At 40.5% G+C, this 12427-nt stretch overlaps 1 protein-coding gene across 4 annotated transcripts in view; it reads left to right on the forward strand.

Moving 5' to 3' along the window:
• The window catches only part of Gpbp1l1 (GC-rich promoter binding protein 1 like 1), a 53973-nt gene that overhangs the window by 16956 nt on the left and 24590 nt on the right, over positions 1–12427 (forward strand). For all 4 annotated transcript variants that reach the window (XM_042271661.2, XM_042271662.2, XM_006986571.4 and 1 more), the window contains exons 2-4: positions 7813–8854; positions 9900–10012; positions 11886–12015. In XM_042271661.2, the coding sequence (XP_042127595.1) occupies positions 9953–10012; positions 11886–12015 (190 nt within the window). In that variant the 5' untranslated portion in view covers positions 7813–8854; positions 9900–9952. The remainder of the gene's footprint in view (positions 1–7812; positions 8855–9899; positions 10013–11885; positions 12016–12427) is intronic.

Here is a 12427-nt window from a genome sequence, read left to right on the forward strand (position 1 = left end):
TTCAGAGGGTCTTCCCCAACCAAATGTGATCTCTATTAACCTGAAAGGAACCCATAACCTTTCATTTCATGTAGAAAGAAAAACATAACCTTCCCCAATGTAATACATTTTTTGACTTCCTTTTTTTTTTTTTTTTTTTTTTTTTTTTTTTTTTTTGGTTTTTCGAGACAGGGTTTCTCTGTGTAGCTTTGCGCCTTTCCTGGCACTCACTTGGTAGTCCAGGCTGGCCTCTGCCTCCCAAGTGCTGGGATTAAAGGCGTGTGCCACCACCGCCCGGCTTGACTTCCATTTTAAAGTTAAGGCATTCCTAAAGTGTCCTATGCTGGTTGAATTCAGCAGTCCCTCTTACAATCCCATGTCTCTCAGCAGCTGTCGTTTGCTCATCACCATTCAAAAAAATTAAAGTCAACACAACACCATACAGGATACAGACTCCCATATATTTTTTATTTTTATGTGACTTACTCTGTTTGTTTGTTTGTTTGTTTCAAGACAGGGTTTCTCTGTGTAGTTTTGGTGCCTGTTCTGGATCTCACTCTGTAGACCAGGCTAGCCTCAAACTCACAGAGATCTGCCTGGCTCTGCCTCCTGAGTGCTTATTCTTTTTATATTACTTTATTTTTTCTTTAAAGACTTTATTTTAACATTTATAAACTATTTAATTTTTTGTAACTGCGTGAGACATATCTTAAACTACCATGTCAACTTCTACGTGGCCTTAGCGTAGGACATGGTGCTGGCAACTGGCTCTGGCCCACAATCTGGCTAGCCTGAGAGAATGTAGGACTAGAAAGGCACATCCATATCCTTGTGTAGAACTTTTCTTAGCTTTCTCAGGCCCTATGTTTAGATATTTGAGCCTCCATGTTGGACACCATATGTAGATGAATTTTTCTTTGGGCCATCAGTTCAGAAATAATTACATGGAGACTTATTAATTATGAAAGCTTGGCCGATGGTTTAGGCTTGTCCCAGTAGTTCTTATAACTTAAAGTAACCCATTTATATTAATACATGTTTTGCCTCAAAGCTTTTTACCTCTCTTCCATCTTGAACCTCCTTTTTCCTCTTTGTGTCTTCTGGCGTCTCCCACACCTAGACTCATAGTCTCTTCTTCCCGGAAGTCCCACCTAACCTCTTCCTGCCTAGCTATTGGTCATTCAGCTCTTTATTAAACCAACCTGAAGGTGCCTTGGGAAAGACACATCTTCACAGTGTACAAAAAAATTATTCCACAACTTAGTTCTTTATGGCTTACCAAATTATACTGCCCTGTGAAAAACCAAAATTGGATGTTTGTTTTTTATGTCCCTCTGGACATCCCTTTCTGTACTGTCTGAATCTCTTCCTTTCTCCACCTGCCCAGAATTGTTACCCTAGATATTCACCTTCCCCAATGTGCTTTCTCCTACAGAGCAATATCCAGGACAGGCCCCAACACTACACAGAGAAACCTTGTCTTGAAAGAGAGGAGAGAGGAGAAAGGAGAGAGAGAGAGAGAGAGAGAGAGGAGGAGGAGGAGGAGGAGGAGGAGGAGGAGAGAGAGAGAGAGAGAGAGAGAGAAAGAGAGAGAGAGAGAGAGATTGTAGCTGGAGAGTTTTCTCTCCAGCTCTTACTCTTATTAATCTTATTAACCTATACTTTGCCACATGGCTCATGGCTTATTGGTACCTTACATCTTCCTTGTCCTGGCAGCGGCTCCTGCAGTCTCTCCCTTCCTTCCTGTTTCCTCAATTCTCCTCTCTGTTAGTCCTACCTATACTTCCTGTCTGGCTATTGGCCAATCAATGTTTTATTTTTATAGAGCGATATCCACAGCAAGAGTTTATTAGGGAAAGGAGACAGAAGGGGGTGCTAAGGCCTATAGGAAATGATTGTGCAGGAAGAGAGAGAAGGGATAAGATGGAACCCACTTTTTATAGGATCCCCCCTGCACGTGCACATATGGGCTTATGCTGTGGAATGTCGTTCTGAATGCTGTGAATATGTGTTGCTCTGTTTGGTTGATAAAACATTGTTTGGCCAGTAGCCAGGCAGGAAGTATAGGTAGGGCAAGCAGACAAGGAGAATTCTGGGAAGAGGAAGGACTGAGTCAAGAGTCGCTGCCAGACAGAAGAAGCAAGATGACAAGGCAGAACTGAGAAAAGGTACCTTGGCAGAACTGAGAAAAGGTACCACATGGCTAAACGTAGATAAGAATTATGGGTTAATTTAAGTATGAGAGCTAGTTGGTAATAAGCCTGAGCTAATGGCTGAGCAGATATAAATAATATAAGCCTCTGTGTGTTTATTTGGGTCTGAGTAGCTGCAGATCAGGCGGTACACTGGAAAATTTCCAACTACAGGCTTACACATAGCTATGCCACACATGCACATAGATTAAGTGATCATGCTATACGCAATTTAAGTGCACAGGTTATGTAGGGTGTAAGACTCTGGAATGACTAAGCCTCATGCTTGGCTACTGGACAGCGCATATGCAGTCATGTAACTGGGGGAGTGGCCAGGAATTCTGTCTAGATATATCTAGATACATATTGTAGGAAAGAGTAAAAAAACTTGAATAAAACCTGAACTTTAAAAAAATATTATAAAACAGAGCTGGAGAGATGGCTCATCAGTTAAGAGCAGTTTTTGCTCATCCAGAGGACCTGGGTTCAGTTCCCAGTACTCTCAGATATGGTGGCTTGCTTTGAAATGCTGGTTCCATGGGCTCTACTATGTCTTCTGACCTTCATAGGCACCAGGTATGTATATGATGCACATTTATACATGAAGACAACATTCATATGCATAAAAAAGCAAAAAAAATTTTAAAACAAGGAAAGAGGTAGGGGCTGGAGAAATGGCTTGCTGCTCTTGAAGACTTCAGTTCCTAGCCCCCAGAATCTGGCAGCTCACAGTATGGATACATAAATCAGTTCATATAATGATATGATAAGTAGTTATGAGGGAATACTTCTAGCTTTTAAGGCTTTCATAGTAGTAGCAAAACATAGCCAGTTAATAATTCTTGTGTAACCACTGTTTAAACTCTGCTACAAAAATTTAGGATTAGTACTGAAAAAGGTGTGTCAACTGTGAAATGCTAGCCAACTTTTTTGGTTGTTTTATTTTTTATGTTCATTGGTGTTTTGCCTGCGTGTCTATCTGTATGAGGGTGCCATAAGTCATGGAACCAGAATTACAGACAGTTGTGAGCTGCCATGTGGGTGCTAAGAATTGAACTCTAGTCTTCTAGAAGAACAGCCAGTGCTCTTAACCACTGAGCCATCTCTCCAACTCGATTATTGATGTTTTAAAACGCATTTTTTTCCCTTTGTGTTTAATGAAGGTTATTTACCTATTTTCAACTTCAGGTTCTTTGTAATTTTAGTCAGAGTACTAGAAAAAAATAATTATGTCTTTGGTTTTTTTGAGACAGTGTTTCTCTGTGTTGTTTTGGTGCCTGTCCTGGATCTCACTCTGTAGACCAGGCTGGCCTCGAACTCGCAGAGATCCGCCTGGCTCTGCCTCTCAAGTACTGGGATTAAAGGCCTGTGCTGCCACTGCCTGGTGAGTGTAATCCTCTTAAAAGAACCAGAGTTAAGAGCTGGACAGTGGTGGAGCACACCTGGGTTACAGAGTGAGTTCCAGGAAAGGTGCAAAGCTACACAGAGAAACCCTGTCTTGAAAAACAAAAATAAATCAATCGATTAATTAATTAAAATTTAAAAAAGAACCAGAGTTCAGTTCCCAGCACCCACGTCAGGCCACTCACAAACTGTGACTTCAGTTCTAGGAGATCAACCATCTCTGGTTTCTGATCTCCTAAGCACACCTGGCCCCTATACAATCTAATTAAAAATAATAAAATTTTAAAAAGTGTGGTCTTCCCCAAATCTTGTCTTATCAACAGTCCTGATAAATTGTCTGTGATGTGCTGTATAATTACTATCAAGGGATTAACCCTAAATGAGCTAGTTGTTTTATAAGCTGGACAGAAACTCCAAAGTTCAGTGCATGAACATGCCTATCTCACAGCTCACTAACAAGATACCAACTTGTGCCCAGAAAAACAAACAGTAGGTTATCAGTCGTGCTTTTGTTTTTCACCAGAGATTCTTTTGGCAGTACAATTTTTCTGAATCATTTGTATCTAGTGGTACATATAATGACGTACAAAATTTGTTCAGGTTTTCTATTCTGTCAGTTTAGTGTGTTCACATGTACTAGTTTATAACTGTTCATATATTTTTTTCACCTTTTTAACCTACAGAGTCTTAATGTGTCCTAGACTGTCCCTTCAAACTCATTATGTAGAAGAGTATGACCATACATTTTTAAAGGTTTTTTTCAGTTCATGTGTAAAGGTTTCCTTCCATTTATGTGTGTGCACTTGTACCTAGTGCCAGAGAGTTGAGAAGAGAGTACTGGATTTACAAATGGTTGTGAGCCAGTGTTTGGTGTCTGGCAATGGAACCCAGGTCCTCTGCAAGAACAAGTGCTCTTAATTGCTAAACCATTTCTCCAACCTCTTGAACCTTAAAAAAAAAAAAAAAAAAAAAAAGATTTATTTCTTTTGTAGGGGATGGGTGTGTATGCCACAGTGTAAATAAGAAGGTTAGAGGACAACTTTCAAAAAATCTGTTCTCAGCCAGGTGTGCTGGAGCAAGCCTTTAATCCCAGCACTTAAAAGAGTCAGAGGCAAGCAGATCTCTGAGTTTGAGGACAGCCAGGACTACAGAGAGGGACTCTCCTGTCTCAAAGAAAAACAACAACAACAATAACCCAAAACAACGATTTAAAAAAATCTTCTTTTACTTGGGGATGACTTTCTGTATGCTGTGAATATATGTTATTCCCATTGGTTAATAAATAAGCTGCTTTGGCCTATGGCAAGGCAGCTTAGAGGCACATGGGAAATCCAAGGAGAGAGACAGGAAGGAGAAAGGCAGAGTCTAGAGAAGCCAGCACTGCCAAGAGAAGCAAGATGGGAAAGTACTGGTAAGCCACAGCCACGTGGCAACTTATAGATAAATAGAAATGGGTTAAGTTATAAGAGCTAGCTATCAAGAATCCTGCCATAGGCCATGCAGTTGGTAATTAACATTAAACCTCTGAATGATTATTTTATAAGTGCCTGAGGGACCTGCTGGGCTGGGTGGGACCCCAGGAACTCGGGACCACAGGGGAGGGCAGCATCAGAGAACCTTTCAACTACATTCTTTTCTTTTTCTACTGTGTAGATCATGAGGATTGAACCCAAGTTATCAGGCTTGGCAATAGGTACCTTTACGTAATGAGTCTCTTACCTCTGCCTCCTACATGCTGAGATGACACACATGCACCATCCATCACACCTGGTGCTGGGGTCATTAAAACCTAGGGCTTCATGTGTGCTTGGCAAGTACTCTAGCAGTCTGTTTCAATGCTAACGTTTTTTAAAGTTCATTTCCCAGTAAGTACTACTTTGTCATATGTTACATATTTATTCAAAGTATTGATATTATGCTTTGAAATTGCAATGGTTTATTTCCTCCCTCCTTCACTCCTAGTCATACTTGGATTCCCTTTATATCCTGGATAGGCCACTCTGAGCCTCTGCAGCTTCATTTTTTGCCATAGATAGATAGATAGATAGATAGATAGATAGATAGATAGATAGATACCTTTACCTTGCTTGAGCCTTTGTAGTGAGTTTGTGCAGAATTTCTTCAGGAAAGAAGAAAGAGTAGAAGGCACAAGAGCAAGTTATTTTGTGATTTTAATATACTATGGTCAGAGTAAAGTGAATATTCTTTAGAACTGGTTGAGGTTTTCTCTGACGAGTATACAATCAGTTTGGGTGGTTGGTTGCTTGGGTTTTGGTTTTTCAAGACAAGGTTTCTTTGTGTAGCCCTGTCTGTCCTGGAACTCAGGACTGCCTCTGCCTCCCGAGTGTTGGGATTAAAGGCATGTGCTGCCGCCTACCACTCCCCTGCTCAGTAGTTGGTTGGTTGTTTTGTTTTTATTTTGAGACAATGTAGATGGATTTTCTTGTACCCACGGCCCCCAAGTCATAACACAGAGACTTATTAATTATGACAGTTCAGCTTAAATTGTAGGCTTGTCTCAGCTAGCTCTTGTAACTTTAATTAACCCATTTGTATTAATCTACATTTTGCCTCATGGCTTTTTACCTCCCTTCCATCTTGCACCTCCTGTTTCCTCTTCATGTCCTCTGGTATCCCTCCCATGCTTAGATTCTTCGCCTCTTATCTCTCTCTCTGCCCGGAAATCCCGCCTAACTTCTTCCTGCTTAGTATTAGCCATTCAGTTTTTATTAAACCAATCAGAAAGTGCCTTGGCAAAGATACAGCTTCACAGTGTATAAAAAGATTATTCCACAACATGACAAGGTTCTATTACATGCACAAGAAGACAAGGTCTTCTACCTGGCCTGTACCTTACAGAGATCCATCTGCCTCCCAGGTGTTGCTATTAAATAGTGTATACCACCATGCCCAGCAATATGGTCAGTTTTTATGATTGTTCCACATACATTCAATGAAGATCAGTGAAAGGCATATATCTTTTACTTAAACTTTGTATATATTTGTTTTAATACTTAATAGAGACTAAGTAAATGTCTTTTTGGTTTTTTCGAGACAGTTTCTCTGTGTAGCTTTGGAGCCTTTCCTGGAACTTGCTTTGTAGACCAGGCTGGCCTCAAACTCAAAGAGATCCACCTGCCTCTGCCTCCCAAGTGCTGGGAGGTGCACCACCAACCGCCTGGCAAGTGAATGTCTTTTATTCAGTACTCAACTTGAGAAACAGTGATTAAATACCTCTGGCACCTCCTTATAGTTCTTTCTCTTCATTTCCCCACAGATATGTATGCTTACTGTCTTGAACATGGTATTTTGTACTCTGTGAACTTAACACAGTAATGCATAGGATTTGTCAGCCTGCTAGAACCTTCCCAAAGATACAAAAGTTCTCCTGTCAAAAAGTTTGTAGCCCCTGGAAGGATGTTGGAAATTGGCCAAAGAAATATTTGCATCATTTTTGTACATAACAAGTTAGATCAGAAGAGCTTTATTTGTCTCTAAATAGATAATTATCTAAAATATGTACAGTATAAATGTATGAGGCAGATATGTTGTCTTAAGGATCTACCTTTGAATAATACCTAAAAATTAGATAGTGATGCCACTGGTAGTTTTTTTTACACACATTATATGCTTTGACCAATTAGGTAAGTTGGAAACCTACATGTAAAAAGACCCAGAATTTCAGAATTACTTTTGATGGCTACTCGGAGAAATGGTTGTATTAAAAAAAAAAAAAAAAATCTGTGGTCAGATGACAAATAAAAAATCTTTAAAGGATTTAATAACAAAGGCTAAGCGTAAGCCGGGCGGTGGTGGCGCACGCCTTTAATCCCAGCACTTGGGAGGCAGAGCCAGGCGGATCTCTGTGAGTTCGAGGTCAGCCTGGGCTACCAAGTGAGTTCCAGGAAAGGCGCAAAGCTACACAGAGAAACCCTGTCTCAAAAAACAAAACAAAACAAAACAAAGGCTAAGCGTGGTAGGTCATGCCTGTAGTTTGGGTGCTTGGAAGACTGAGACAGGAGGCTGTTGAGGTCAGGGAAAACATGGGCAGCCTAGTAATTTCCTTGTCTCAACAACAAAAAGACTTGTAGCCATGTTTTAAGCAGTGACGAATTAAATTAGTATCTAAGTTGACCTTAAGGACTTCACTGCCCAGATGGTGGTTTGATATAGTCATTCGCACTTAGATGTGACTGGTTTTACCTCTTATAATTATGTCTTGTTTCTTCTTTTATAGATTGGTACACTCAAGTGGCCTTTTTAATGATTGAGTAATGATGGCGATGGACCCAAATTAGAAATCGATTTCTTCAATAAGGCAATAGAAGATTCTTCATATCACTTCTGGAAGCTCAGTTCAGTTTTGGGAAGGAGAACAAGTGAAATACAGAAAACTGATAAGAAGAAACCCTCATTTTGGAATTCTCTTTCTTCTTGACCCTTATCTTTTCTACTTACAATTTTGCTTTGAATTTATAAATAGTAAAGACCAAAGAAATAGGATACATATTTAGAAGCTTTATACCAAGAAATTTGCCTTGAAAGCTGCTATTCTGTGGCAGGAAAGATAGATCAAGTTTCTGTCCGATTCCTTTAAAAAAATCAAAATTAACAAAACAAAACAAAACCCACCAAAATAAGATTTATTGTATCTTTAGATTTTGAAGTTTAAGACAGATAAAAGAATATATCTGCACACTGTGTTAAGCAGTTGTGTAAGATAATGAGATTTGTGTTTTAAAGGCTTTTGTCGTGAATATTTTGCCACTGGAATTGATTATTCAGAAGATCTTTTATAGTGCTTTATTGTTGCACTTTTGATCTGTCACCTTGATGACATTTCTTACCCACACCTGAGGCCACCTGTCTTTCTAGCTATGGTCTTGGTATGAACAGTATTTGCACTCACTGTGCAAATGTCCGTGTTTTGCCTATTTAAGCAACATCATAGTGCCATTACTCAGGGAAGTTGAATGAGGTGAACGTAGACATAGCTTTTCCCCCTTTCCCCCCTTTTTTAAATGTAACAAATAACTTCTTATGTTCCCCTTCCCCCTTCCCCTCCCCCCTCCCCCTTTGAAAACGTGTCAGGAACTAGATAGTTCAGGATGAGTAATTGAGAGGATTAAGAGAGTGAGCCACACAGAGCTGGGCTTCTTTGTGCTTCATCACAAGGCGTGCTGCTGGCCAGGCTACTTAAGCACCCTTTTTACAAGAAAACCTCTGGAAGATACAGCTGGCAACTTTGGAAACAGGACCACAGAGGTGACACTCTGAGGGTAAATATCATCCCTGTGTCTTTAGGAAAAACATACATGGGTATATGCCATGAAAAAAATGTTATGCTGTGAAGTGTTAATTTTGGAGAAATTTAATTTAATTTTGGGTACATCAGTGAATCTCAGGAAAAACTAATACAAGTTGGTGTGTGAGGAAATGTTTGTAAGGTAAATGGAAAGTTCTTGAGGTTCTATAGCAGTGGTTCTCAACCTTCCTAATTCTGTGCCCCTTGAATACCGTTCCTCATGGTATAATAACCCCCCCAACCGTAACTTATTTTCTTTGCTACTCCATAACGAATTTTGCTGCTATTATGAATCATAACATGGATAAATATCCGATAAGCAACCCTGGTGAATGATCCTTTCCCTACATGGGCTGTGACCCACAGGCTGAGAACCAATATTTTATAGGTACCTACTGGTTTTGGGGTTTGTTTGAGGGGGTTATTTTTTTCGAGGCATGGTTTCTTTGTGTAACAGGCCTTGCCTTGTAGGCAACCTTGCCTGGTCTGGGTTGACCAGGAACTCACAAAGATTTACTTGTCTCTGCCTCCCAAGTGCTGAGATGAAAGGCGTGCACTACCAGGCCTAGCTTCTACTGTCCATTTTTTTAAATAGATGTTTGTTTGATTTTTAGCTAAAACTCAAGAACATTTTTGTTTCTTTCATATAGCCTTCCATATTACCATCATATTTGTGTGTGTGTGTGTGTGTGTGTGTGTGTGTGTGTGTGTGTGTGTGTGTGTGTGTGTGTGTATTTTCATAGTTCTTGAGTCTCAGAGACAGGGTTTCTTTGTGTAGCTTTTGTCCTGGCACTCACTCTGTAGACCAGGCTTGCCTCGAACTCACATAGATTCACCTGCCTCTGCCTCCCAAGTAGTTGGATCAAAGGTGTCCATGTGTCACCACTGCCAGTGAAATTTGGAATCTTGGAAGTACTCTGTAGACAAATTCAGAAGTTAGGTCTTTTGTAAAGGAGGATTGTAGATTAATCACAGACTCCTTTATGTCATACATGAGTGATTTGTGTTGTCTCTTTTAGATCCTGGCCATGAGGTTGAATGCCTCATCTTGCTGAAAAGACACTGGACCTAAATGGCGCAGCATGACTTTGTTCCTGCTTGGCTAAATTTCTCAACGCCACAGTCAGCTAAGGTACCCTCTTCCATTTCTGCGGTAACTACCCAAACATACCAGTTCTTTTCATTCTGATTGGTGTGTGGCTTCTGTTTCAGGTTTCAGGTTGTGCTGCTATTCTGGTTTGGTTATTTTGAAGGGACCCAGATTTGATACCCTGAACCCATAGGGTATCTGAAAATCTTCCATAGGGAATCTGATTCCCTCTTCTGATCTCTTTGGGCACCTGGCCTGTATGTGGTACACATAGATGCATACATTCGGGCAAGACACTTACACATGTAAAATAAATCTAAAAAAAATTTTAAGAAGAGTATGAGTAATTATTGCAGTTCACATCTGTGTCTAAACCTGTCTCTGTCTGTCTGTCTGTCCGTCCGTCCGTTCCCCCCCCCCCCCCCCCCCCCCCCCCCCCCCGTTTGTGTCTGTCTTTAATGTGTATATAAACATGTGCAAGTGCCCTTGAAGGTCTTTGAAAAATGGCTGGCACAAGTCTGTTTAAAGGCTTAAGAAATAGAGTCTCTCCCTTACAGGGTGAAAATCCAGAAAGGTCCTTGTTTAGATAGGGTCAGAAACTGGTGGACAGTCAGTGCTTTGCTCGTCTGCCTTTTTCCTCACATTTAAGTAGGTAGTGCCGGCAAAACTCAGGATCTTGTCAGCTCAGTTCACTAACCTTTCTCTGGAAACCACTTTTTTTGTTTTTGTTTTGTTTTGTTTTTCGAGACAGGGTTTCTCTGTGTAGCTTTGCGCCTTTTCTGGAGCTCACTTGGTAGCCCAGGCTGGCCTCGAACTCACAGAGATCCGCCTGCCTCTGCCTCCCGAGTGCTGGGATTAAAGGCCTGCACCACCAACGCCCGGCTGGAAACCACTTATAATCATATTCAAGAATCGCTTTTCCTAGACATCCCATAGTCTAGTGAAGCTGACAACTTAAATCAGCCATCAGTGCCACTTAGAGGTAAAGCATATCTAGAAAGCTGGGGAGAAGGTTCATTTTATAAAGGGTTGGATGAATGAGGATGGGGATCGAGGTTTGTTTGGATCTCCAGCACTCAGCTTACAACCTGGGCATGTACAGCCTTCTGCCAGTAATTCTTATGTTAATCCAAGTACTAGGAAAATGGAAACAGGATCCCTCAGGCAAGCTCGACTAACTAAATAAGTGAACTCCAGGTTCAGTGAGAGTCCCTACCTTGGCAAATAAAGTAGAGAGCAAGCAAAGAAGACACATTATGTCAACCTTAGGCATCTGTATACCCACTTAAACATACACCCCCACACCGCCAAAGAAGAGACTTAAAATAAAAACCTATGGAATAGGAATATTAGGGTTAATCTGTGGTCTTCCAAAAGCTTCTTTCTTTTGTTTGTATAAATTCAAAGACTTAATGACCCTGATTTTTCCCTCATGCATAAATAAAGTTAAATAATGCTAATACTAAAATTATAGTATTGCCACAAATATGAAGTAATGTTTAGAAAGAAGTATTTTAAGGCCATGGTAATGCAGGATTGGTAGATCATGGCTGTACTCCCAGTACTCTAGAGTCTAAGGTAGTAGGATTGCCATAAGTCTGATGCAAACTTGGGCTACATAGTATATTCTAGGCCATTTGGGTTAGAGAATAAGACCCTGACTCATAAAACAGAAATTGTAGTAAACTGGTTATGATGGCTCACATCTATAATTATTAGCTTTTGTTTACTTGTTTAGTTTGAGGCAAAGTCTCCCTATGTAGCTGACCTTGAACTCATGGCAGTCATGTCTCAGTCTTCTTCATGCTGATATTGTACTACCACAAACCGGCTGTTGTTTTTAACACCTGATTTAGAACACAATAATATACTGAAAAAAACTAAATCTTTGCCTCTCTACATTTTATAATGTTAGTCATCTACAGCCACCTTAGACAAACACGGAGAACACCTACCCCGGGGAGAAGGTAGATTTGGAGTAAGTCGTCGTCGACATAATTCTTCTGATGGCTTTTTTAACAATGGACCTCTACGGACTACAGGAGGTGAGTCATTTCCAGCTGTTGTGACCATATATTTAAACTGCTACCTAGATCCAGGCATGGTGGTGTACACTGTTAATCCCAGCACTCAGGAGACAGAGGCAAATGGATCTCTCTGTGAGTTCCAGGCCAGCCTAGTCTGCCTAATTCTAAGACAGACAAGGTTAAATAGTGAGACCCTGTCTCAAAAAGACCAAAACAAAAACAACAAACTGCTGTTTTGGCCAAACTCAGGTTGCTTATATGTCCATAATCTAGAAATAGTCATTACCTGGTTTCTGCACCTAACACATTTTCATGGATCATCTTTTCAGTCAAAGAACTATTTAGAAGGGCTGGGAATTGGGCTCATGGTATGTGCACTTAACACAGCAGGACTCTGAGTTTGATCTCCAGCACCATGTGGAAAGGTGCA

Source organism: Peromyscus maniculatus, chromosome 2, assembly GCF_049852395.1.
Source record: "Peromyscus maniculatus bairdii isolate BWxNUB_F1_BW_parent chromosome 2, HU_Pman_BW_mat_3.1, whole genome shotgun sequence".
Taxonomy (NCBI): domain Eukaryota; kingdom Metazoa; phylum Chordata; class Mammalia; order Rodentia; family Cricetidae; genus Peromyscus; species Peromyscus maniculatus.